This window comes from Eptesicus fuscus, chromosome 19 (assembly GCF_027574615.1).
Source record: "Eptesicus fuscus isolate TK198812 chromosome 19, DD_ASM_mEF_20220401, whole genome shotgun sequence".
Taxonomy (NCBI): domain Eukaryota; kingdom Metazoa; phylum Chordata; class Mammalia; order Chiroptera; family Vespertilionidae; genus Eptesicus; species Eptesicus fuscus.
In genome coordinates this window covers 54,940,205-54,967,944 of record NC_072491.1, presented here as the reverse complement: position 1 = coordinate 54,967,944, position 27,740 = coordinate 54,940,205, and the positions used below count along the sequence as shown (strand labels likewise).

Here is a 27,740-nt window from a genome sequence, read left to right as displayed (position 1 = left end):
AAATTTCAAAGTAATCTTGGGAATGGAAGACAAGTTTTAACCTTATTTTCAACTTTAGTCTTTAATAATTATGGCAGTACCCAAATGGTATAACAATATTAGAAGAATTTAAACAGAAATTAAGCCAGTGTTCACACAGGAATATGTAGTGCCATTCAAAATTTACTGAATTGCAAATTATTATGTTAGTTAAGTAGAGAATAAATATCCAAAAAATACCTTGGCAAGTTCCTGGATGTCTAAGTGTATGCCAACATTATTGAACTATTTAAAGTATTAGCAGCTAAGAATGTGAAGTATTTGTCAAATTTTCAATAATAAAAAATATTTTTAAAAGATCAGCATATTTGATAAATTAGATTTATACAATTGTTAATTTCAAAGTAAAGAAAACCTGAGTTGTAAATGCCTCCTATCCCCACCCCACTTCATATCCCATTTTCTTTTAGACCCTGTGTCTCAGCCTTTAACAAGCACACACATTCCTTGAGGATTGCTGAGACAGTTTCTGATGCACTAAGTATGGGGAGGGGCCCGAGCGTCTGTGCTTCTAACAAGCTACAGAGCGAGCGGAGGCTGGGCTTTGGACCACCTCTGAGTAGCAAGATGACCCAATATACGGCGAGGACGATTTCTAGCCTAATGACAGTTTGGTTTTATGGATTCAGGCTATGTTTTGGCATCAATCATAACCAAAAATGATCACAAGTACTTCTTGGAAGAAAAGAGTATTTTAGTTGAGAGCTTAAAAGAATACCAAATTGGCATATCTGCCTGGCAGTGGCACCTCTGGCACATTACAGCAGTGATTTTCAACCGGTGTGCTGTCAGAATTTTTAAATACGCATTACCTATCTGGTCAGGGCACTGGCCGCTTTTCCTTTAGATTGTCAAATTAAAAATGACACCAGTCAACACAATAGCTGTTCAGTGTGAATGTCCTGTCTTGAACCATAAATATATAGGTCATATGATAGAGTTGCATCTTTTTGGTCATGTTGCATAATAAGGTTGAATCTGATTGGTAGATTCTTGGTACCAGAAATCCTTCCATACAAGTATAGGCACCTGATTTTTTTTAAAGTCACTTTGGAGCCATGGCCAGTGTTGCTCAGCTGTTTTGTGTTGTCCAGTGCACCAGAAGGTTGCAGGTTTGATCTGGGTCAGGGTGCGTGCAGGAGGCCACCTATCACTGTCTCTCTCTCTCTCTCTCCTCCTCCTCCTCCATCTCTCTAAAAAAAGAAAAAAGTTACTGGAGCAAAAAGGGGTAGGTAATTACTATTTATTTTTGTAAATCAAAATTATACCTATTTTTCCCCTGCCGGCATGGCTCAGTGGTTGAGTGTGGACCTATGAACCAGGAGGTCACAGTTCGATTCCCAGTCAGGGCACATGCCCAGGTTGTGGGCTCAATCCCCAGTATGAGGCATGCAGGAGACAGCTGGTCGATTCTCTCTCCTCACTGATATTTCTATCTCTCCTCCCTTCCTCTCTGAAATAAATTTTTTTAAAAGATATTAAAAAACATATCTACCTATGTTTTTGTGAGATCAGCAAAAAATCCGTTTTTTGGTGTGCTACAGAATTTTAGTAGTTTATGTATGCCATGAAATAAAATTACACCAAGTTCTTGTAACTTTAAAAAATAATTACTATGCCTGAGACTCTCCAGTTAAATCAAGCCAGAAATTCAAGCCAGCACACTGCAAAAAGTTAAAAGTCTTTAATGGTGAACTGTCCATATAAATTACTTGTAACCTGCTTCAAGCTACCCCATCTCCTCCTCCTCTTTCAACAAACAAATGCTTTTTCTTCTGTCTTGTTGCTAAACAGTGTGTAACACCCAGTGCCCCTCCCTTTAAAAACCGAACAAAATTATCTCCAACTAAAGGACCCAATGCAAAAAGATGGGCTTCTTTGACACACTCGTAGGTGTACGCATCGATTTCCACTGGATTTCCCTTACAAGTGATCGGGTGGCCCGAGCGGTGGCCCAGGTAACAGCCTTGCTCTTTCAGAAAAGACAGACTGGGGTGAGACCCTATCAGCACTGCTGCTGCAGAAAGTTTAAATATTCTCTTCAGCCCAGAGACACTCTGGAGGACGCACTTCATGTCCGACGTAAAGGAACGCACACGGTGCTCGGGAAAGCTGGTGTAAGCAGGTAGAGGGCTGGAGTCCGCAGAAGGTGGCTGCGTGCACATCATGTGATAGACCTTGTGGTATTCTGGGTACAGCTTTTTGGGAAGCTGCTTGAAAATTAAACTTGGATCAGTTACTCGTCTGCGAAATGCATGGATCACAGGGATGTTGTTGTTGTAAGCACACAGCACTGCATCCGCTGCAGTGAGCCCAGAGCCTACAATTAGCACTGGGTCCGCTTTGCCCCGCAGCTTTCCTTTGCTCACAGCCGCTCCAAACTCAGGCAGGGAGTGAAACACAAAAGGGAAATCTTCCCCTTCCACCTCCAGACGGGCAGGAGAGTCCAATGTTCCCGTGGCCAGAACTACATTCTCAGCAAAGAGACCGAAGGGAACATGGGAACCATCTGCTACTCGCTGATAGCCCCGAACCTCCCAGTTTCTCTGGATAAACTTGGACTTCTCCATCTGCAAATGCTGTGCTGGAATAGCTCCATCCTGACCCCCATCCTCCTCCCGGTCTCTGTAGAGTCTCGACACAGAGGTGATGTAAGTGTTTTCTCTGAAGTTCTTCTGAAGACCCATGACTTTCACATAATGTTTATAGTAGCGAGCTACTTCCTCTGGCAGGACTCGATCTCCTTTTAGGTTCCTGGAAAAGGAAAAGGAAAACATCCTAGGAGAACAGGACTTTGTTTCTGTCATTATTACTTCTCCATCAGTAAGCTATTACATCTGTTAAATTCCCCTGACCTGTCTTAGCTGTCCATGACCCTAACCCTCACAAAGAAAGAAAACTTTTTAGTTAAAAAGAGGAAGCCTCCTGGGGTAGAGACTAGGCAATGCATGCCTGCTTCTCCACTGTACCTTCTCAGATTGGCTGCTTTTATCAATAAACAAAGGGATTAAAATGTGGATATGTGATCACCAGACTCCCTGTACAGTCTATGTTACAATAGTAATCTAAATAATTCAGTTTATAGCTCTACTATTTAGTCTTTGTTCTGTACTCTAAGTCAGCAATTTTCAACTGGTATTATCCCCAAATTTTTAAAATATGCAGTACCCGACTATTTAGTCAGGGGCACTGACCTCTTCCCTTAGGTTGTCAAATGAAAAAAAATTTTAAAAATGACAGCAGCCAACACAACAATAGCCAGTTGATGTGAATGAACCAAAATTATACCCTTTTTTTTCAGATCAGCAAAACATTTTTGGCGTGCCACAAAATTTTAGTAATTAGTTTCTGTGTGCCATGAGATAAAAAGGGTTGAAAATCACTGCTGTAAGTACAGACGAACTTAATTACAATTGTTGAGGTAGTACAGGTCTAACTGAAATACACAGATATATTTGTTAAAGATAATATATACCACTCTGACACAATTTTTAGTAAGGTGCTTTCTATTTTCCTAATGACCAAAAATAAGTCAGATCAGTCTTCTGTAAATAAAATTAGCTTACATCTAAGTAAATAATATGACATTTCTGTTTTTTCTTACTCAGATAAATAAATAAAATATTTTTATGAAAAAGTACATTAGTACATCTTTCGTTTTCCACTTGGAATTTAAAGCAATGGGCATTAGCACCCCTAACCACTGTGCCCCAATTAGAGATAAATAGCAGGAAAAACAAACCAAATCACTTCACATAATTCATTATAACTTGTTTTTGGAAAAAGTTAATAAAAACAGTCTTCTTAAAGTTTAATAATTATAGTAATTAAGATTTAAAGCGTATTAACTTTTTTAATTTTTACAGAAACTCTACGTAGTAGTTACTATTATGATCTCCACTTTACAGACTAGGAAATTGACAACTAATTTGTGTGACCAGGGTTACATCAGGTTATAGAGTCAATCTCTAGAGATCTAAGAGTCTTCCTTCTTTTAACACGATGCAAAGGCAGGAACTAAAGGTGATAGTAATTCTGTACTGAATAATCCCCACTTCAGAAGGACAAACACTCTGGTACAGAGTCATGAAGCTCCTTCCTTACCCACATTACAAAGCAAAGAATGTTGAACAGTCTTATTTACTGACCTATGAAAATCAGGAACTTGTACAACTTGCCTGATTTTGCAACTTTACATGTCAAATCCATATATAATTCTTTTGTAAAAACCCAAAAGGAATATTTGGTAGGTTTAATTTCAATTACACAATGCTGGTCTAAATTTGCTCTCCTTAAATCTTGTCAAATGAAGGATAATTTCTGTGGATTAACATGGATTCTATGAAGCAAGAAGTCACGCATTCAAATGGTACAGCCCTGTTCTAACAAAAGTTAAGTAACTTCCTGCTTTCATTTGCAGGAATGAAATGTTTTCGTGAGCAGTCAAATTAGATAGATTCTCTGAATTAGTAATTCCTATTTAATATTACTGTCCTTGAAAACAATAGGGCTTTTCAATTTTTCTTTTTAAATTTTAGGTTCTTTCCCCAAAAATAAATAAACTTGTATTCTTCCAAGTTGAGATTTCTTCTCAGTTACTCAGTAAATATTTCCTACTAAATATTTACCTTTATATCTAAGTAGCCAATCACACCATCAATTCTAGTTTATTCCATCACTCTAAACGATTAATCATATGTACTCCTCTAGTTTGAACGTCAAACACATGTACACATGAACTATGCATACATGAATTTATATATCTACTCATAAAAATAAGTGACTGAGTGTGGAAAGGATATGTGGGTAGATGAGAAAGTAAACCGTGGTTTAACAGGATAGAATAAATCCATGCTTAGCAGAGCAGTCGGAACCCAGCCTATAGAAAAGCCCCTCCAGACCTCCAGTGCATCTGGGGCAGCGCTAGGGGAACAGCTCAGAGTCCCTGCTGCAGAGGCTTCTGACACAAGCGTGAGAGACAGACATCTGTATTATTCAACTAAGACAGGGCACAGGTACCTTGAAATTTGCTGACACTCTTCCCATTGCAACCAAAGAATTGTGCTAGTTTCACCTTTACCTTCGTTTGCTAGTCACCCAGTCTTTAAATTTAAGTCCAGGGAGCTCCATCCAATTTCCAAAGCTGATTGTCAACATGGAGCCTTCCATATTCTATTTGGATAAAAAAATGTGCAATCAAAAAACACATTTAGGTAACATGGGGTTTTTTGTTATTGTTTTTTAACCAAACCTATCTATAAACTTTAAGAGTCTGGATAAGGAGAGCTCAAAGGAGTCCTCAATGGTTATATAAATTACCTCTCAAAGTTTACTCCAATAAACTTTCAAATAATACTTTCATCACTCGGTAGTATCTATCTATAAACTGCTCTCATAGTTACACATTTACAGAAAAATTTATAATATTACCCGGTGCCTACACAGTGTCAATAGTTTTGGCCTATAATCAACATGATAATTCAGATGTAGATATTTTAGTGAAACAAATGGATATTTTCACCTTTTAAACAAAAGGAAAATAGTTCATTAATTTCCAACTTTATTATTTTTTAAAATGTTTTTATTAATTTCAGAGAGAGGAAGGGAGAGGGAGAGAGACAGAAGATGGAAACATCAATGATGAGAGAATCTTTGATCGGCTACCTCCTACTGGGGATCTAACCTGCAACCTGGGCATGTGCCCTGACTAGGAATCGGACCGTGACTTCCGGGTTGACACTCAACCACTGAGCCATGCCAGCCTGGCAATTTCCACACTTTAGATGTCTTTTCATTTTATTATTATTAACTAGAGGCCCGGTGCACGAAATTTGTGTACGGGGGGTGGGGTGGGGTGGGGGGGAGGGGTGTGCCTCAGCCCAGCCTGCACCCTCTCCAATCTGGGACATCCCTCTCACAATCCAGGACTGCTGGCTCCCAACTGCTCGCCTGAATGCCTTCCTGATTGCCCCTAACCGCTTCTGCCTGCCAGCCTGATCACCCCCTAACCACTCCCCTACAAGCCTGATTGATGCCTAACTGCTCCCCTGCCAGCCTGTTTGCCCCTAACTGCCCTCCCCTGCAAGCCTGGTAACCCCTAACTGCCCTCCCCTGCAGGCCTGGTCCCCCCCAACTGCTCTCTCCTGCAGGCCTGGGTCCCTCCCAACTGCTCTTCCCTGCAGGCCTGGTCGCCCCCAACTTCCCTCTTCTGCTGGCTTCGTCACCCCTAACTGCCCTCCCCTGCAGGCTTTGATCGCCCCCAACTGCCCTCCCTTGCAGGCCTGGTCCCTCCCAACTGCCCTCCCCTGCTGGCCATCTTGTGGTGGCCATCTTGTGTCCACATGGGGGCAGAATCTTTAACCACATGGAGGCAGCCATCTTGTGTGTTGGAGTGATGGTCAATCTGCATATTATTCTTTTATTAAATAGGACAGCGGCCTGGTGCATGGGTGGGGGCCGGCTGGTTTGCCTGAAGGGTATCCCGGAACAGGGTGGGGGTTCCCTTGGGGCGTGGGGCGGCCTGGGCGAGGGGCCTGTGGTGGTTTGCAGGCCAGCCACGCCCCCTGGCGACCCAAGTGGAGGCCTGGGTATCTGGGGTTTATCTATCTTCTACAATTGAAACTTTGTAGCCTAGAGCGGAGCCATGACTTCTGCTCCCTCTGTGGCGGCAGCCATTTCTGTTGGGACTTATGTATCTTCTATAATTGAAATTTTGTAGCCTTAAGCGGAGGCCTGGGCCGGCCAGGGTGTGCAGAAAGCTTGGCTTCCTCCATTGCCGGGGGCAACCCTAGCCCAGCCTCATGCTCTTTCCAGCTCCGTGGCTGCCGCCACTTCTGTTTGGATTTATGTATCTTCTATCATTGAAACTTTGTAGCCTTGAGTGGAGGCCTAGGCCGGCAAGGGCAGGCAGAAAGCTTGGCTTCCTCTATTGCCGGGGAAACCCAAGCCTCCCTCCTGCTCTCTGTGGCCATAGCCATCTTGGTTGGGTTTATTTGCATATTCGCTCCTGATTGGCTGGTGGGTGTGGCTTATGGGTGTACTGGAGTGATGTTAATTTGAATATTACTCTTTTATTAGATAGGATAATTTTTTAATGGGCAGCACAACAGCCTCTTCCCACCCTCCCACCCCCGAATCAATTGTAATTAGGAAGTCTAAGCTGGTTCGGCTAAAGCAGCACCCCTTTCTAGAATCAGGAAAAAGCAGCAGTGGTGGCCTGATTAAGAACAGACTCACTGCTAATGCTATGCCGACTTCAAGCTCCCGTGCGTGCCCTCTTTAATTCTGTTTTGCTCAGTACAAAGCAAGAAAGGCCCAAGGGCCACCAGCATCTGTCCCAGTGTCCTCAATGACCTCTTTTACTAATTCTCTAAGCTATGGCTTCTTTTTCCTTAACTCTCTCGCCCATGTCTACAGCTGGCATTGGCAATGGCCAACATTTTCAGAACGCTTGTTAAGTGCTAGGCCTTATGAAGCTAATTTGTGACACATCACCAAGGGAGAGAATGCAGCAAGCTGCCACTGCTTGGAGGCAGGTTGGGCCTGGGACTTGGATCAGAACCAAGATGGAAAACTAGGACCATCAGAAGGGGAGCTGTTAAGAATATATTATATGTCAGAAGTTATCTGCAGCCACATAATCATCTCATCTTGAACTCAAAAACCTTAAAGCACTGTATTCTACTTTCTGTCAACAATCTCTTAACTTTATTCCCACTGCACCAGTTCTTCCAGTTGGTTGCAAGACCTAGTCCCTTGGTCTGTTCATTGTTCTCCCAATCAGCTTTATTTATTTCCATATGCAACCTATATGCCATGATGCCTGCAGTCATGGAGACAGTATATCAAGGGGCACTGTAGGAGCATACAGAAAGAGGCTATTTCTTCAAGGACACAAACAGAATTTGTGGGATGCACTGTTAGAAAGAGAGACTATTCTAGGCAGAATAAGCAAGCTATGTGACTGTTCAATAAAAAACTCACCTGTTAATCCTTTTTTAGGGTGCAGAAAAGGATTAATAGGCTCAGACTACATTAGCCCTGCACATTACTAAGGAATATCTGTGTTCAGAACTGGCCCTTGGCCACCGCCTCGGAGACATCCTCTGACCCATGGAATAGTCCACCTGATGAGTGTTTTCTGCGTGCCAGAGCCTGGGCCATGCCGCACCAGTGGGCTGTGCACATTTACCCTAACATGGGATTACGGTGAACACCGCTGTTTGCTCTGGGAGGCAGGGACCAGTCAGAGGCCAATCACATGGGAGCTGCTGGCTTGCATGGCTGACCCCCACAAAACCCCTGGACACCAAGGCATGAATGAGCATCCCTAATTGGCTCCCACTTGATAAATTAAATGTAAACAACTTTTAGACATAACATTACACTAGTAATAGGAATACTAGAGGCCCAGTGCACGAATTCATGCACCAGTGGGGGTCCCTAGGCCTTGCCTGTGGGATCAGGCCAAAACTGGCTCTCTGACATCCCCTGAGGGGTCCTGGATTGTGAGAGGTTGCAGGCCAGGCTGAGGGACCCCACCAGTGCACAATCGGGGCCAGGGAGGGATGCAGGAGGTTGGCCAGCCGGGGAGGGACTGTGGGAGGCCTCCAGGGCGTGTCCAGCCTGTCACACTCAGTCCCTATCAGCCAGACCCCAGCAGCAAGCTAACCTACCAGTCGGGAGTGTCTGCTCCCTGGTGGTCAGTTCACATTATAGCAACTGGTCGACCAGTCAACTGTCTGCCTCCTGGTGGTCAGTACATGTCATAGCAAGCAGTTGAGCGGCCTTAGCATATCATTAGCGTATTACACTTTGATTGGTTGAACAGACAACCAGACACTTAGCACATTAGGCTTTTATTATATAGAAGGATCCAACTGAAGTCTATACATAAAATTTGATATTTAATGTTAACATTTTCATGAAGTCTGTAGTTCATAACATAGCAAATTTATTTTATTTACACAACAAATGAGCATTCTCAGCACACTAGATACTATATTGGCTGCTAAGGACAGCGTAAACAATTATTAGTTGCTGCCTCTAATGCAATGTACTGACTCTTAATGTTATCGGTTCTCTCGCTAAGCTTCTGCTATGGACTAAACTGTGCCACCTCCAAATTCCAAGGGAAACTCTAACACCCAGTGTGAAGATATTTGCAGGTGGAGCCTTTCGGAGGTCATTAGGCCTAAGATGAGGTCACATGGGGGGGGGGCACATGTCAGGATTAATGGCTTTATAGGAGGAAGACAGATCATGCCATCACTGCCATGTGAGGACACAGCAAGAAAGCAGCTGTCTGCAAACCAGGAAAAGAGCCCTCACCACAAAGTGAGTACACAGGCACCTTGATCCTGGTCATCGCAGCTTCCAAACTGTGAGAAATAGTGTCTGTTGTTTAAGCCACCTGGTCTATGGTAGTTTGTTATAGCAGCTCAAGCAAGCTAATACAAGTTTATTCTTCTACATTTTTCACTAAAGATCCTGAAAATATAGAGAAATAATGGATATTGGTATGAAATAGTGTGTGAAATTTTGTAAATTCTAAAATAAGTAAAAGTACTTTGACTATGAAATGTTAAAATATTTTCTATATCTTTTCTAATAATAGACAAATATGCAAATTGACCATACCTCTGACACACCCACAAGCCACGCCCACCATCCAATCAGAGCGAGTATGCAAATTAACCCAAACCAAGATGGCTACAGCCACAGAGAGTAAGGTTTCCTAGGTAACAGAGGAAGCCAAGCTTTCCGCCTGCCCTTGCCAGGCCTAAGCCTCCACTCAAGCTACAAAGTTTCAATTATAGAAGGTAAACAAATTCAAACAAATGGCGGCAGAATGGAGCTTGAGAGATCAGGCCAGGGTTGCTGCCGGCAACAGGGGAAGCAAAGCTTTCCACACACCCTGGCTGGGCCCACCCACTTAAGACAACAAAGTTTCAATTATAACCCCAACACAAATGGCTCGGAGGGAGCCCCAGGCTTGGCTCTGCTCCAGGCTACAAACTTTCAATTGTAGAAGGAAAATAAATTCTAGATACCAGGGCCTCCGCTTGGGTTGCCAGGGGGCGTGGCCTGCCTGCAAACCACCACAGGCCCCTCGCTCAGGCCGCCCCACGCCCCAAGGGAACCCCCACCTGATCCGGGATGCCCTTCAGGGCAAACCAGCTGGCCCCCACCCCCGTACCAGGCCTGTATCCTATCTAATAAAAGAGTAATATGCAGATTGATCATCACTGCAACACACAATATAGCTGCCCCCATGTGGCCACAAGATGGCCACCACAAGATGGTCAGCAGGAGAGGGCAGTTGGAAGGCACCCGGCCTGCAAGGGAGGGCAGTTGAGAGGGACCAAGCCTGCAAGGGAGGGTAGTTGGAGGTGATCAACCCTGCAGGAGAGGGCAGTTAGGGATGACCAGGCCGGCAGAGGAGGGAAGTTGGGGGCAAACAGGCTGGCAGCAGAGTGGTTAGGGGGTGATCAGGCTGGCAGGCAGAAGCGGTTAGGGGCAATCAGGAAGGCAGGCAGGCAAGCAGTTGGGAGCCAGCAGTCCTGGATTGTGAGAGGGATGTCCGACTGCCCGTTTAGGGATCCGATTGCCCACCGGGATCGGGCCTAAACTGGCAGTCAGACATCCCTCGAGGGGTCCCATATTGGAGAGGGTACAGGCTGGGCTGAGGGACAACCCCCCTCCGTGCACGAATTTCGTGCACCAGGCCTCTAGTCTACATTAATAAAAGAGAAATATGCAAATTGACCGTACCCCCACAATGACCACCAGCCAATCAGGCGTGAGTATGCAAATTAACCCAACAAAGATGGAGGGTTAATTTGCATGCGCAGGCACGAGCGAAGACTGAAGACTGAAGAGTCTTGGCTTCTCCCCTGCGGCCAGAGCGGAGAAGCCAAGCCTCACTACGGCTGAAGTGGAGAAGCCTAGCCTCAAGGCTTGGCTTCTCCACTGCGGCTGGAGCGAAGGCCTGGGTCCTGGGTGCCAGAGGAAACCGGTGCCAGCAGCCAGGGGAAGGAAGGCTTATTGCACGAATCTTCATGCAACGGGCCTCTAGTAAATCTTATAAAATGATATAGAAAAAGTGCTTATTCTAAGAATATAAGTAATCAAATTTGGCTTAATTTCTAGTAATTACCTACATTATATTAATTAGGATTAAAACTCCAGATAAAAATTCAGTTAATATATATAACATTATATCATAATGTTTAAGAATCAAAATTGTCTTATTAATAAGATCTATATAATAGCTCAGACTGAAATGCTAAGAAAATTGTATACTCACATGCCAAGCTCCACCAGGTGGGCCTTTACCAAGAACTAAGTGAGGGATATAATGATGTTGTTCTAATTTCCAATGCAAAACAGATGGATAATCCTTCCCAAAGTCAGCATCTGGATGAAGGAGTGTGTCAAAGAGTACTGCAACTGGATTGGTTGATCGGCCTTCAAGGCCCTCAGACAAGTATTCTAAGTCCTGAATGAATTAAAAAAAAAAAAAAAAAAGGTGGCAGATAGAGTTTGAAAAAAGAAAAACACAAACTACTACTATCATAACAAAAGTGAAGGCAATTACTCTAACCCAGCATTTCCCAGAGAGTAATTTCCCAATGCTGCACAACATTGGTGTCCCTTGAGATCTTAACAGAGTCTTTGGTCAAATATGGGAAAGGTTAGGTCTCAACAATCTAATCTGATCCTTTTACTGCAAAATTTGAAGATGACTTTAACATGCTAATATGCCTTCATATGTCTACAGTGACACTGCAGTAATAAAAGGCAGCCCTTTCCAAACTCATTTGAGCATACAGCACCTATTAAAACTTTATCAAGAAATCATATGGGAAATTCTACTCTTATCAAATCAGGAAAATAAATAAAAGCAAGCAGAATGTATTTACAAATCTAAAATTAAAATGATAGAAAGTGTTATTAGAAGAAAGGATTTTCAATTAAACACAATGCTTATATAAGCTGAACTAATCTTGTTTCAGTATAAAAAATGAAAAGGATTGAAATACCTGATCAACGAGGGAAAGATGTCTTGCTTCTTGTAGTTTACTCTGTAAGAGTGTATTTGGATGGATTGCTTCTGGTGATAAATATGGTCGGTAGCCTGATAACATGTAAGAGAGGCAGATCCCTGAGGGTCCATTTCCTATTAAAAGAGAAGGTGGAGAGGGCATGTCGCACCACACGCCTCTTCCTTGGCTTTCCGCCTCCTCACACACGGCTTTTCCTCACCAATTCCGCCTTCTCCAAACTCTGACAACCAAGTATTCGCAGGAATAGTGTGTGACTATTGCCTTCACTCCTGGTTTCTGTGGGGAGTCTCATCTACACAAAGCTTCAACTCTCTATGCTACTGATTCCCACAATTAGATATCTAGGCTGACCTCTTCCCCAGAAATATACTTCACATTTCCATATGCTACTTCTTTACACCACCTGACAGGCCCACTAACAACTTAACCAAAATGCATTCAAAGCAAATCCATGCCTCCCTTCACTTAGCTGCCCTTTCCTCTTACACACCCTCCTTCTCCACATAGGGCACGAGCAAAACCCTAAGCTACTTAGCTTCTGGTTCTACACCGATTTTGTCATCTATATCCATTCGGTTCTTTGCTTTTCTCCCGTATTTTCACTCAGAAGGCAAGTCTCCCCCTACTTCTCCTCCTCAAGTTCACCTGCTCCAAAACTATTCCACACTCAGATGGTTTTGGTAACACATGGTCTTCAGCATGTTGCTTCCTCTATTTTAAAGGCCTTAACTGCTTGTTGCTGACTACCCAGTATTCTCTACGCTCTAGTCTCAACCATCTTTCCAGTCCCATCTCCTAGTGCTGCCTTCCATGTTTTATATGCTTTAACTGAAACTAAACTGCATTTGTCATTGAAATATTTCCATTTCCATAGTTCCCTTAGTCTGGGTTTGCTACCTCTCTATTATCTACATCCATCAAAAATTGAATCCAACTGGGACAGCTGCTAGCCATAGGGGAACAAAAACCCTATTCTTCGCCTAATATTTTATCCCAAATAAGCTCACAGATGTAAATATGAAAAGTAAAATCATAAGAATATTAGTAAAGTGGGTGATATTTCTATTTATAATGCTGGAGTAGGAAGCTTTTAAGCATAACATACAACTCAAAAGACAGAGAGTAAAGTAAACCTTTTGCCTTCATACAAATTATTAACAACTGACAAGTAGTGGGAATTAAGATCTGAGGAAAAGAGCTAATTTTCTTGAATCAAAAATAGACAAAACTGAAGAAGAGAAGTCATGATAACATCAACAGCTATAGAAAAAGCATCTGACAAAACCCAACACCTATTCATGATAAAAATTCTCAGCAAACTACAGAGAGAGGGGAATTTCCTCCGCTTGAAAAGAATTATCTACCAAAAGCCTACAGCTAACACCATACTCAGTGGTGAGAAATTAGGTGCTTTCCCTCTAAGATCAACAGGACAAGGATGTCTCTTCATACCATTCCTATTCAATAGACATCTTGACGGATATCCTAGGTAATGCTGTAAAGACAAGAAAAGGAAGCTCTGAGGCCCAAGTCAAGTACCCACTGAGTCCCACAGAATAAGTGCTCTGTGGCCTTGGAGCTCAGGAGGAAAGAAGGAAGTTCCCTATGTTGTGGAAACTTTCAGGATGCTCCCAACAAGGAAAAGGCCTGTGACATGCCCAGCAAGAACACAAGAGAGTGAAATGGAACAATTCCTAAACCTGAGTCACATCTCCTTCCCTGAGTAGCTTGTTAAAATACAGATGGCCAGCCCAGCTGGCGTGGCTCAGTGGTTGAGTGTCAACCTAGGAACCAGGAGGTCACAGTTGATTCCTGGTCAGGGCACATACTCGGGTTATGGGCTCAATCCCTAGTTGGGGTGTGCAGGAGGTAGCCAATCAATGATTCTCTCTCATCACTGATGTTTCTATCTCTCCCTCTCCCTTCCTCTCTGAAATCAATAAAAAATACAGATGGCCAAGCCGTAACCCCAGTGCAGCTTCAGTAGAGCTGGGGTGAAAGCCCAGACATCTGTGTGGTTAACCAGCTAAGCAAGAAAAATTTTTTAAAAAGACAAGAAAAGGAAATAAAAGGTATACAGATTGGGGAGGAATAAAACTCTCTTTGTTCACAATGCCATGATTATCTATGTAGAAAATCCCAAAGAATTGAAAAAACCTCCTGGAACTAACAGGCAATTATACCAAGGTTGCAAGAGATACAGAAGGCAGTTACTTTCCTATATATCAGCAATGACAAGCGGAACTTGAAATACAATGCACAACACTGCTTATATTTGCACAGAAAAGAAAAATACTTGGATATAAATAGAATAACACATCTAGAATAACATTTAAGATCTATATGAGGAAAACCACAAAACTGATGAAAGAAATTAAAGCATATCTAAACAGATGAAAAAATAGTACATGCTTGTGAATAGGAAGACTCAATCTTGTTAAGATGTCAGTTCTTCCCAACTTAAACTACAGATTTAATGAATCCAAATCAAAATCCCCAGCAAGTTACTCTGTGGATATGGCAAACTGGTTCTAAAGTTTAAGTGGAAATGTGGAAAATCCAGAATAGCACAATATAAAACAAAATAAAGACTGAAACCATCCAACTTCAAGTCTTGCTGTAAAACTAGTCAACAACACAGTGTAGAAAAAAATAAAAGGACAAAATCAATGGAATACAACAGAGAACCCAGAGATCTTCACAAGGATAGTCAACATATTTTGGACAAGAAAGCAAAGGCAATCCAATGGTGGTAAGTCTTTTCAATAAATGGTCCTAGAACAAGTGTACATCCACACATCAAGATATAAATCTGGATATTAACCTTACTAGAGGCCTGGTGCACAAAATTCGTGCACAGGTAGGGTCCTTAGGCCTGGCTGGCAATCAGAGCCGATCGGGGCCTTCTGGCTGCCAGCTGGGGCCTCCCTTTCCCGGCTGCTGGCTGCCAGCCAGGTCCTCCCTTCCCTGGCTGCTGGCCGGGGCCTCAATGGACTCAAAACAGATCACAGATGTAAATATAAGATGCAAAATAATGAAACTTCTAGAAGATAACAGGAGTAAATCTAGATGACCTTTGGTTTTGGTGATGAATTTTAATGAGTTTTTAAAAACTAAGCATAGTCTTACCAGGTGACCCAGCAATTACATTCCTTGGTTTTTACCCAAATGAGTTGAAAACTTAATGGCCATGCAAAAATCTTCATGTTTATAGCAGCTTTACTCATAATTGTCAAAAATTGGAAGCAATCAAGATGTCATTCAATTAGTGAATGGATAAACAAATTGTGAAACATCCATACAATAGAAAATCAATACATACATTAAGGAAATTTGCACTTTACTAGTATCTATGCTCAGGCTGGTGGTGCTACTGCCAAAAGTAATACATTAGGTTAAGCTACACTCATTGGCTAGCTGAGGCCAAACAGAAATAGATTGTTTGGGGGGAGTGAGGTGGGCAGGTACGGAGGAAGGTGGTTTTCCTGACTTTCCTATAGCCAAGCTAGAACAAGCCAGGGTTCCTTGACTCCCAAGATATCAAGGATGGAAACTAGGGTGGATATAAGTTGGAAAATGGTACACGAGTTACGATCTTAAAGAATATCCTGGATGAGAAACAGTGCAGAAACGCCTTTATCCTCTGCCCTAGAGGGGAATCTGTATAGAACTACAGTGCTCCCTTCCTCCCTTCCCTGAGTGTCCCACATTCTGGTCAGAGGAGAGGGCTTTTCTCTCTTTCCCACTGACTTTGAAACAAAATATAGGTTGTCTTCATTACCAGGACACTGTCATAAAATCACCACAACTGATAGTATCTAATATAATAATAGAGGAATATACAAATTAGCCGGGACGCTGTAATGTCACGACCGATCTACAAGCGGTGGAGAGCTACAGGAGGGCGGGGCAGTAAGCTACTGGTAGAGAGCTACCAGCAGCAGTGGGCGGGGTGCCCAGCTGAGGCAAGCAGCAGCGAGCTACTCACACACGGATTCGTGCACAGGGCTACTAGTTTTAAAATAATAGAGTAATATCAATCCTTAATGAATGGATGCTGTCTGCATTCTAACATAGGACCTCAATCAGGTAAACCATTTACTCTCTCCAAAGATTTGGTTATTGGTTGTTTTAAGATATTAAACCTAACAATACTTTTCAATAAAATCCCAAGAACTTGTAACTGTGTAACTGTAAATGTATAAAAGTAGTAAGGATCGTAACTAATTTTAAGAGATATAATGCAGTAACTTACCTATTACTACCACAGGCAAAGTCACTGATGAATCTTCAAGTAAAGAAGTTTCTTCAACTAAGGGCATCGCTTTAACTTTTCGCCCCAAATTATCACCAAAATATTGAACTAAGGAATTGTAAATCTCTCCTTCGGTTTCAGTGTCACCATAGTTTCTTTTTAAAAACAAACATGGAACAAAAACAAGAGATATATAGTTAATATAGCCTTTATAAAATCTCTTTGTTCAGATTTTATTTAGGCACCAAAAAAATTCCATAGTTCCATAAAAGGAGAAAATCCTTCCGATTAATGCTTTCAAATCAGTAGCTTAGCTACATGTCAACCTACACCATTTTGAATGTCAGAAATCCTAAATAGCTGCTAATGTCTCTTTATAGGCAAGTCTTACATAAGACAAGTCCCAAATAAGAAGCTATCTTTAAAATGACCAAAGACGCAGGATTACGTGGAGATTTTTAATTTTCTGAGATCGCATAGGAGTTGATAGTTTTATACTTTTTTTTCATTAATAGAAAGTACATTAGAGGCAGTATATTTAAAACAAAATAGTCACACCTAATATTTTAAGGAAAAGTTACTGTACTTATATTATGTGTTTTGGTAAAAGAAATTAGGTTTATACATTTTTTTTCTCAAAGAGATACTGAAATATGGAAAGATCTTAGTGCTGATTTCCAATCTACCTTCTTTCCCAACTGCCTTCCTGGAAACTAGTGTTAGCATTCTGACATGCTCATGCAATAAATGGATTAATGTTAAACATCTTTCCATGTGCTTATTAGCAATTTATATATCTTCTTTGGAGAAAGTAAAATTATTTGCCCACTTTCAAATTGGGTTCTTTTTTTATTGTTGAGCTTTAAAAATTCTTTATATAAGTCCCTTTTCAGATATATGATTTACAAATATTTTCTTCCATTCTGTGTTGCCTATTCACTTTCTTTATGTTGTCTTTTTAATCACAAAAGTTTTACATTTTGATCAAGTTCAATTTATTTTTCTTTTGTTGCTATGCATTTGGTGTTATATCTAAGAAACCAATATTTAATCCAAAGTCACAAAAATTTACTCCAATGCTTTCTTCTACAAGTTTTATAATTCTAATTCTTACATTTAGGTTTTTCATTCATTTTGTTAGTTTTTGGATATGGTGTGAGGTAGGAGTCCAACTTCACTATTTTGCTTGTGGATATCTGTCCTAGCACTATTTGTAGAAGAGACCGTTATTTCCCCTGTGTCTCACGATCCCATGGAAAACCAAGTGGCCATAGCATAAGGATTTATTCCTGGGCTCTCGATTTTTGGCCGAGTTCTGTGCAATTCCATATACTTTTCGGGGGGGGGGGGGGGGAGGCAGCTAGAATTTTGATAGGATTGCACTGACTTTGTAGATCAATTGAGAAATACAGCCATCTTAAGTACAGGTTGGGGCCAAAACAGGTTTACAGTTGTTTATATGGTAGGTAAATAATATAACTAATAAATAATACAAGAATAAACTTTTGAGTACCTTACTGTAAACCTATTTTTGCCCCATCCTGTATATTAAGATTTTCAATCCCCACATGGGATTCCTTTTCATTTACTTAGGCCTTCTTTAGGTATTCTCAGAGATGTTTTGTGGTTTTAAGTGTACAAGTCTTACATTTCCTTTTGTTAAAATTACTCCGATTTCATTCTTTCGGATGTTGGTAGGAAGGGAATAAACTACAGCTGCTGGTGGAGGGCCTGGCCTTCAATATATAAAAGCTGCTACACCTGTGAAACGCAGTGAGCAGGGTATGCGGGGTGCCCCTCTCACACCAGTCTGGGGTGCGTGAAAGTCCTCTGAATTCTGAAGACATAAGCACAAGCAACACTCCTCCATGTGTGCAACAACTGTGACGTGACACGCACGCAGTTGTGATTCCCAGTGTGACAAAGTCACATATGTTACTGTGGTCTGTTGCTGTTATTCATAATTGAGTATTAGGTTTTGGCTGCGAAATTCTGTGGTGCCAAGCTTTCTTCACATCCCTGTTCAGGGCCACTTACATTCTACCTGTGGTCCAATTGTAAACTCCCGGGAGTTTTGCATTTGACCAAAAGGGTTTCCGCGGTGTTCCGGTCCTCGGGTGCGGGAGGCGAGGTCCCCGCGCCCCCAGCGAGACCAGGGCACCGCTCGCTCCCCTCCTCGGCCGCCCGTGCCCCAGCCCTGCTCTCCAGGACCCACGGGAGCCGGACGGCACCCCGAGAACTTCGTTCCTCCCGCCCTCACCAGTGCCTGAGTCCACCCGGTGTCTCACAGCGAAATAAAAACCCGGAGCGGCGGCTCGCCACCCTCCCCCGAAGCTCTGCAGCTGAGCGGCGCCGGGAGCCGGCCTGCGGGCTGAGCCCGTGACCGTGGCCCGGGCCGCGGGGCTGCGAGCCCAGGGGAGGCCGCGGGGGAGGGGGAGGCGCCGCCCGCCCGGCCCGGCTCCCCGCCCGCCCCCGCCCCCGGGCCTCCCGCTCTCCCCGCGGGAAGTCACCTGAAATGCCCGGCCAGGGAGCAGCGGCAGCACCACACGGGCATGGAGCGCGGGCCCCGCCGCCGCCGCCTCCCCGGCGGGGCCGCCCGGCGGGGTCGAGGGTCGAGGGTCGGGGGTCGCGGTGCCCGGAAGCCACGGCGGAGCGGCCGGCGAGGCTGGGCGCCGGGGGTCGGACGCAGCTTCCGCTCCCGCGGCGGACCCGACGCGGAGGGGACGCTCCCGACGCCGCGGACGGCGGGGCGGTGCCTCCTCGCAGGTGCGGGGCCCGCGATTGGCGCGGCCGGGCCGGGGGCGGGGCCTCGGGCGCTGAGAGGAGACAGGCCCCGCCCCCCGCTCGACTCTCCGCCTGGGCGCCGCCTTCCTGCGGAGCGCCCGGGGCGCCGGGCTGTGGGCGCCGCCCGGTGTTGCTCTGACCGGGTGGCCTCGGGGAGGGGGTCTCGGGTGGTCGCGGGGTGACGGGCGGGGCGGAGCGGGCCGCGGGGTCCCTTCGGTGGCCGGGTTGGGGAGGGCCCGGGTGTGTGAGGGCGCAGGGGCCCGGATGACGCCGACCCCGGGCTCTCACGGGGGCTCCCCCCCACACACACTCCTCAGTCGCCTCGCCCTCAGGGTGCGGACGCGGAGGGTGTCCGCTCCCGTCCCTCAGGGCCCAGCCTCGCGCCCCGACCGAGAGACGTGCGCAGCCCTCGGGTCGGGCGCCGCCGGGCACCGGCCGCGGAAGGGCGGCGCGGGCGGTACCGGGAGCTGGCTTGCCCCCCGGAGCCTCTCTGGGGGCTGGTTAGGCCGCTTAACCTCCAGACACGGGAGAAAACACTGAGGAGCCGTGACCCTTGGAAAGCACGTGTCGCTCCTCCGCAGCTGGCTCAGTCGGTGGGTGTCTGGTTGGTGGGAGCATCGAAAGGTTGCGGGTTTGCCCTGGCCAACGTGGTGGGTGGTTGGAGGGTCCGCTGAGCACCGAAGGGTCCAGGGTTCGATTCCTAGCCTAGGTTAGCTCCTCGCCCCAGGTTGTGGTGCATTCGGGAGGCAATGGGTGATGTTTCTCTCTCCCTCCCTTCCACTCTCTCTGAAAAGCAGTGGGAAAAATATCCTCAGGTGAGAATTTAAAAAAAGAGTTGCAGTTCTGGCTGGTGTGGTTCAGTGGTTGAGTGTTGATCTGTGAACCTTTGATTCCTGGTCAGGGCACCTGCCAGGGCTGCGGGCTTGATCTCCAGTATGGGGCGTGTAGGAGGCAGCCAGTAAATGTTTCTCTCTCATTATTATTTCAATCTCCCTCTCCCTCTCTAAAAAAAGTAAATAAATAAAGGTACATTTTTTAAAAATTAAAAATAAAAGGGTTTCTGGTTTCACCCCAGGTTGGAGCTCCTAGGGGAGGCAGCAGGTGCATGTTTCTCTCTCAAATCAATCAAAACAAATCCTCGGAGAGGATTAAAGAATAAGTAAGTATCCCTGGCTGTTGTGACTCCTGTGCACCAAAACGTTGCCAGTTTGACTCCCAGTGGGGGCACACAGGGCACATGTGAGTGATGTTCTGCTCTCACATCAGTGTTTTTCTCTCTGCCCTTCTCCCTTCCTCTCACTCTAATTAATTAAAATTAGAAAAGCACATGTCCTTCTGCAAGGGCTCGAGCCCCGGGCCTGCCCTCTGTCCGTGGAGAGGTAGGAACTTCATCCCTAACAACTTGACCCGTTCACTGTGCTTTTCCTGGTAGCCCCACACCTGACTCCACTCCAGCTTCTTCTGTCCTTAGTTGAAGGTGGTATGTAGGGTGACAACTTCCACCATTTGGTGACTTCCTCAGTGTCTCTCGATCTCTCCCATGTATACAGGAGGTGTGTATGTTATAAATGTTAATTTATCTGCTTGTTAACCTGTCACATGCCAGTTGATAGTTAGCCTGGCCAAAGCCGCTTGGGGTAGAGGACTTCCTTCCCAACAGTGGCCACTCCTGTCTCTGTCTCCTTGCCTGCAGAGTCCACGTGGAAGCTCTAGTTGCATTACTGCAAGAGAAAAGGAGAGAATAAAAGTCAAGAAACAAAAAAAATATGACAGGGTCAGTCCTACAGAATCGATGGAGGTTTCAACATAGAAAAGAAGTGCCAGAAAGTGAAAATAGAGAAAATGGTTGGATGAAACTTACAAGAAAAAAATTTCAGAACTAAAGGGAGATAAGTATCCTATATAATGAAATATTTGCCTAATATGCAAATCGACCAAACAGCAGAATGACCGGTGGAAAGACCAATCACTGTGATGCTCACTGACCACCAGGGGGCAGACGCTCAGCACAGGAGCTGCCCCCAGTTGACAGGCCCCAGGCCAGCCAAGGCGGGCGCCAGCAGGGCCCCTCTCCCCCATCATTATGCCAGTCACCCCGCAGATCAGTCCTGATCACCGGCCAGGCCTAGGGACCCTACCTGTGTACAAACTTCATGCACCAGGCCTCTAGTAATTGTATAAGACCTAAGTTCTGAGCAGGAAAAAGAAGCAGGTCTACTTATAGGCATATCATGAACTTTAAGGATGGCAAGAATAAAGAGAAGATTCTGAAAGCTTCCAGAGAGCAAATATAGATCTTCCACCAAGGAATGGGAATCAGCTGGCAATTGGCTTCTCCTCACCAGGACTGGATATTAGGAGATAAACAATGCCCAGGGAGTTCCACAGGGAAATCACTGAACTTGAAATTCTGTACCAAGCAAAACTATTGATAAAATATAGGACAGAATGAAAAAGGAAATTAAACATAAACTGAGAAAGCTTTGTCTCCCAAATACTCTTTTTTAGGATGTTACTTGAGAAAACAAGGAAATTATTCAAGAAATTGGAACAGCTCTAACTGGTTTGGCTCAGTGGATAGAGCATCGGCCTGTAGACTGAAAGGTCCCAGGTTCGATTCCAGTCAAGGGCATGTACCTTGGTTGCGGGCACATCCCCAGTAGGAGGTGTACAGGAGGCAGCTGATTGATGTTTCTCTCTCATCGATGTTTCTAACTCTATCCTTCTCCCTTCCTCTCTGTAAAAAAATAAATAATATATATATATATATATATATATATATATATATATATATATATATAAAGAAATTGGAACAGGTTGGCTCTATGAACAGTGGAACTAACTCAGAAAAGCAATGAAGTTAAGTCCCAGGATGACATCTGTGTAGCAGGCCTGAGAACCACCCATCCAAATTGAAAAGTGACCACAGGGTCATAAGAGAACTTCCTGTAGAAAAAGAGTCTGTAGATGTGATCAAATCCCATAAGTGTGGGAGGAACCTATTCTTATGATATAAAATTCAAGACGAAAGTAAAAGGGCTGTTGGGAGTCCAGTAAGGGAGGGGGCATAAGACAAAAAGTATACAAAAACCGGGTAATATAGCCATAGAATACAGGTGCCTGGGCTGGGAACTAGTTTATGTAGATACTGATTTTCACATTTCTGTGGACAAAGCAAGAATCCAATATTTATGGTTACAAAACAGTTTGTAAATGTTGACCATGATAATGTAAACAAGAACAAGAGAAATGATACAATATTTTTATTTGACAAAGTGAAGAGATACTGCTTGTAGAAAAACATGAAATAGGAGTTTAAGTATATTCAGGGTGACAGGGTGGAGCAAAAGTAGGTTTACAGTTTGTATGGAAAATGACATAATAATAATACAAGAATAAACTGGGGTACTCATAACTATAAACCTACTTTTACCCCACCATGTATGTAATCAATGAAAAAGTTAACAACAGTGATATTTTTGATTAGGTGTTACAGGAAGAGAAAATTTAGGGTGGTTAATTTAGTGAAATCTTTCTCTGTCTTGACAGGAAGTGAGTGCAAGATCTAGCATCAATCCATCCAGAACTAGTCAGAGAGGCAGGTGACAATGAAGTTAATGCAGTTATCTCGGGGAACAAGATTAGATGGATTGGGAAAGGATGGGTTGGGGCTTGTATGTCCAGCCCTCTTGAATTTATTTATTCCTATAACAAATATTTGTTGTGTGCCAAAAATGTGCTAGGCACACATAAAATGAAACAAGATTTGGAAATACAGGATATTTTTTACCATAACATTGCCAAATATGAAAGTTAATATTGTTAGGTTGAGGCAGGGGGCAAAGCCCAGAGCCGATGCAAGCATCTGCAAGGTAGATGGTGACAAAGATAACTGGCGCCTTCCCAGACCCCTGGCCCAAGGCAGGAATTCCACACTCTCATGCCCTCCACCCTCCCCTCACTAAACAGCTGTATAAAGGAAGTACCTAAGCCCCCTTTTTGGCGCGAACTTCCCTGGCCCACTCTCAGACCAGTGAGTTTCGCCCGGAAGCGCAAGATTAAAACCTCCCCCCTTTTCATCGCCTGGACTCTGTGTCTTGTTTCCTGCATCGCAAACCTTTCAAATACTAGTTTTGTTCTTAAAATTTTTACTGTGCAGCTACTGCCACATTGCTCCTCTCTTCTCTCACCATTCCTCTGCCGTGCCATTCTCTTAGCATGAACTTTTCAGTGATCTGACACCCACATCGTCATTTGCTGGTGTTGTGGGAGCTCATGAATGGGTGGCTAAGAAGTGTGCTCTGTCCTACCTTTCCCCTCCAATGGGGTGGCCAGAAAGGTCCCAAGTTTTCTATGAGGGGGTCTGTGGTTTTGGAGTTCCAGGTAGTGATGACATGGAGTGAACAGGAGCAGCAAGGATGATGAGCAGACCGAGCAGCTACTTGGAAGCAGGAAGGAGAAAAGCCTTCTCTTTTTCATAAATGCCAGAGTAGTGCTTCTCAAGCATGGCTGCATGTTAGAATTGCCAGGAGCTGTAATAAAATTCAGTGCTGCCTGGCTGGTGTGGCTCAGCGGTTGAGCATCAACCCAGGAACCAAGAGGTCACTGGTTCAATTCCTGGTCAGGGCACATGCCCAGGTTGCAGGCTTGATCCCCAGTAGGGGGTGTGCAGGAGGCAGCCAATCAATGATATTTCACTCTCATTGGGGTTTCTATCTCTAAACCTCTCCCTCTCTCTCTCTCAAAATCAATAAAGGGGCGGGGGGGGGGAATTAAAACAAACCTCATTGCCCAGGGTCAACACCCTCCCTTCCCACCCTCACTGATTAAGTCTGGTGAAGGGACCTCAGGCACATGATTCAAATCATTAACATACAATTTTGCAATTTTTACACAATTGAATTGACCAACCAAATTAGAGCTTCAAGCCACTTTTCAACCTAACCTAACATTATAACATAGTGAAAGTCGGAGAAAGAACACAGTAGTTCTCTGTTATTCCTGTGGGGTGTGTTCCAAGACCCCCAGTGGATGCCTGAAACCTTTGTATATTCTGTTTTTTCCTGTACATACTTACCTATACTAAAGTTTAATGCTTTTTCCATCTTAACTAAGCACTTATCACACACTGTGGCTGAAACTTTTATAGTTGGGAGATTTCATTATGCTACCCAGAATGGTACACAATTTAAAACATGAATTGTTTGTTTCTGGAATTTCCATTTAATGCTTTCAGACCATGGATGATCATGAATAACTGAACCTGTGAAAAGTGAAGCCATAATACATAGTTATAGTGAATAGGAAATGTGTAGCTTATATTTCATTGATAAAGTTAATTCAGTTGTCAAAAGCCCCCTACACATATACCAGTTTACAGTCTCACCTTTTATTCTCAATGCCCCCATGCTGTTCTCTCCAAACATAATAGGCAGTCAGTCTCTCCAAAGGAGTTTCATTGTCAATTCCTTCTGCCAGTAACACTCATCCCACTATATCCACATGGCAATTCCCTCACCTCCTCGGGATCTACTCAGATGTGGCCTTCTCAGTGAGTCTGACCTTGGTCACCCTGTTTAAAATTTCACTCTGCCCTCCTTGTACCAAACTGGCCCTCCCAATCTGACCCTGCTCCACAGTGTACTTTGCTGAATTAAAGATGCCCTTCTCCTTTTTTTAAAAAAATATATTTTATTGATTTTTTACAGAGAGGAAGGGAGAGGGATATAGAGCTAGAAACATTGATCAGCTGCCTCTTGCACACCCCCCTACTGGGGATGTGCCCGCAACCAAGGTACATGCCCTTGACCGGAATCGAACCTGGGACCCTTGAGTCCACCGGCCGACACTCTATCCACTGAGCCAAACCGGTTTTGGCAAGATGCCCTTTTCCTTAACGTGGAACTTTGTCACAAAGAATTAATGCCTGCTGAATACTTCAACATGATTTCTTTCATTTATAACATTTATTTAATACTTATTTTTAGACTCCTTTAGATTTGAAGTTTTATCATTCTAGTGCATATATAAAAAAGAAAATGTGAGCATACTTTTTCTATATTCAGAGTCCAACTCCTTCGTGTCACCCTTTCCCTGGGAGTTATGTCCAGGCCTTTCTTCCTAAGTTTGTCCTCTGTGCCATCAGGGGTAAAATGTGATATCCTTCCTTCAGTGTGGGCTCCAAGCGGCTAAAACCCATTTTGTAAATTTTAAGACCCTTGTCTTCTTCAAAATACCAGGAAGTGTCAGTGGGAAGTTTTTGGAGAATAACCAGGACTCTCCATCCTTCTTCAAATGGTCCCTAACAGGCTTGCTGACTGAACTGGAGAGGGTCCCCGTTGCCATAGATGCAACCACCTAGTCCCCACAGATAGAAGTGACAGCAGGTCAGTGGCTGATGCCCGACAGTGGTATTTGATCCCATGGGGTGTATGTGGCCTTCCAATTTCACAGGTAGCAAAGTGGGGAAAAGTGTGTACCATAGAACCAGTGAGATACTGTTTGTAACAGTAACAGAATTTAACTGGTTCTATCTTTTGATCCTCTTGCTAGGAAAAATCTGTTGCTAGACATCTACCTTATCTTTGTTGTTAATCCTCTCTCCATTGCTTTTTCAGAGTGGAAAGGAGAATGGGGGAGAGAAATATCGATGTGAGACACCTCAACTGGTTGCCTCTTGCACGCACCCTAATCTGGGGTGGGGGTGGGGGGGTGAACCTGCAACCCAGGTATGTGCTCTTGACTGGGAATCACACCTACGACCCTTTGGCCAACACTCTAACCACTGAGCAACACTGGCCAGGGCTCTATCTTGAATAAATAATGATAAAGGCAGAAAATTATATATATACATAGCTATTCACAACAAATGTTACATGTATTTATTTCTGGCAACAGAGGAATAGTTAAATACAATATGATAAATTTACTCAAAAGGCAAAACAAATATACAAGAGGACTTAATTCTCTCTATAAAAAAATGCCCACACTGCGGAGACCTCGTCCACCCGCCAGCACAGGCCCCTTGCCTTCACCGCTGCTCCGTCTTTGCAGGTCTGCACTGCTTCCAGTTCACTACGATGGCGATATTGCTGTGCTCCTGAATGACAATGGCTCCAGCACATGCAAAGCAGGCTTAGGGAGGGGCGAGGATGATGCCCCCACGCCATCTTCCCCTCCATCGTGGGATCCCCCTGACACCAGGACATGATGGGGGGTATATGCCAGAAGGACTCCTACATGGACAGTGAAGCAAGAAGGCCATCCTGACCCTGAAGTACCTCATTGAACACGGCACCACCATTAACTGGGATGACATGGAGAAGATCTGGCACCACACTTTTTACAGTGAGCTGCGTGTGGCCCCCAAGGAGCACCCCTTCCTGCTCACCAAGTTCCCCCTGAACCATGAGAAGATGACCCAGATCATGTTTGAGACCTTCAACATCCCAGCCATGTATGTGGCTGTCCCTGTACACCTCTGGCAGTACCACTGACACAGTGATGGACTCTGGTGATCAGGTCACCCACACTGGGCCCATCTATGAGGGGTACGCCCTTCCCGATGCCATCCTGCATTGGGCCTGGCTGGCCGGGACATGATGACTACCTCATGAAGGTCCTCACGGAGTGGGCTACAGCTGAGCAGGAAATTGTGTGTGACATCAAGGAGAAGCTGTGTTACGATGCCTTCAACTTCAGGCAGATGGCACCACAGCCTCCACTCCTCACTGAAGAAGAGCTATGAGTTGCCCACTGATCAGGCCATCACCACTGGCAACAAGCGGTTCCACTGCCCCAAGGCCCTCTTCCAGTCCTTCCTGGGTATGGAATCCTGGCATCCATGAAACCACCTTCAACTCCATCATGAAGTGTGACGTCGACACCTGTAAGGACCTCGATGACAACACAGTGCCCTCTGGTGGGACCTCCATGTACCCAGGCATCGCCAACAAAATGCACCATCCTGGCTCCCAGCACAATGAAGATCAAGATCATTTTGCCGACTGAGTGCAAAGACTCAGTGTGGATCCAGGGCTCCATCCTGGCCTCACTGTCCACCTTCCAGCAGACGGGGTCAGCAAGCAGGAGTGCGAGGAGGCCGGTCCCTCCATCACCTGCTGCACATGCTTCTAGGTGGACTATGACTTGTTATACCCTTTCTTGACAAAACCTAACTTGTGCAGAAAATGAGATGAGATTGGCATGGCTTTATTTGTTTTTGTTTATTTGTTATTTTTGCTTGCCCCAAAGCCACCCACTTCTCACTAAGAAGGACCAATCTGCACCTGAGCCCACACAGGGAGGGTGAATGCATTGCTTTTGTGTAAAGTATGTGATCCGTATTTTTACATTTTCGTCTCAGTACTTCTTCTTTTATAAAAAATATGTATTTTTAATTTCAGAAAGGAAGGGAGGGGGAGACAGAGGTAGAAACATCAATGATGAGAGAAAATCACTGATCTGCTGCCTCCTGTACACCCCCAACTGGGGATCGAGCCCACAACCTGGGCATGTGCCCTGACCTGGAATTGAACAGAGACCTCCTGGTTCATAGGTTGATGCTCAACCACTGAGTCACACATGCTGGGCTC

General features: G+C 44.5%; 1 protein-coding gene and 1 pseudogene across 1 annotated transcript; one reads left to right on the top strand and one right to left on the bottom strand.

Annotated features, from left to right (window-relative positions):
• Positions 1–1,708: 1,708 nt before the first annotated feature.
• Positions 1,709–19,115, bottom strand: OSGIN2 (oxidative stress induced growth inhibitor family member 2). The gene is made up of 6 exons (XM_054708630.1): positions 18,873–19,115; positions 16,363–16,517; positions 12,084–12,220; positions 11,348–11,539; positions 5,120–5,211; positions 1,709–2,793 (listed from the first exon to the last, which is right to left on the bottom strand). Exons 1-6 carry the CDS (start codon positions 18,914–18,916, stop codon positions 1,764–1,766), a joined length of 1,650 nt encoding a protein of 549 aa, XP_054564605.1. The 5' UTR covers positions 18,917–19,115; the 3' UTR covers positions 1,709–1,763.
• A 257-nt stretch (positions 19,116–19,372) lies between these two features.
• LOC129147245 (actin, cytoplasmic 1-like) lies at positions 19,373–27,339 on the top strand (annotated as a pseudogene).
• Positions 27,340–27,740: the final 401 nt, after the last annotated feature.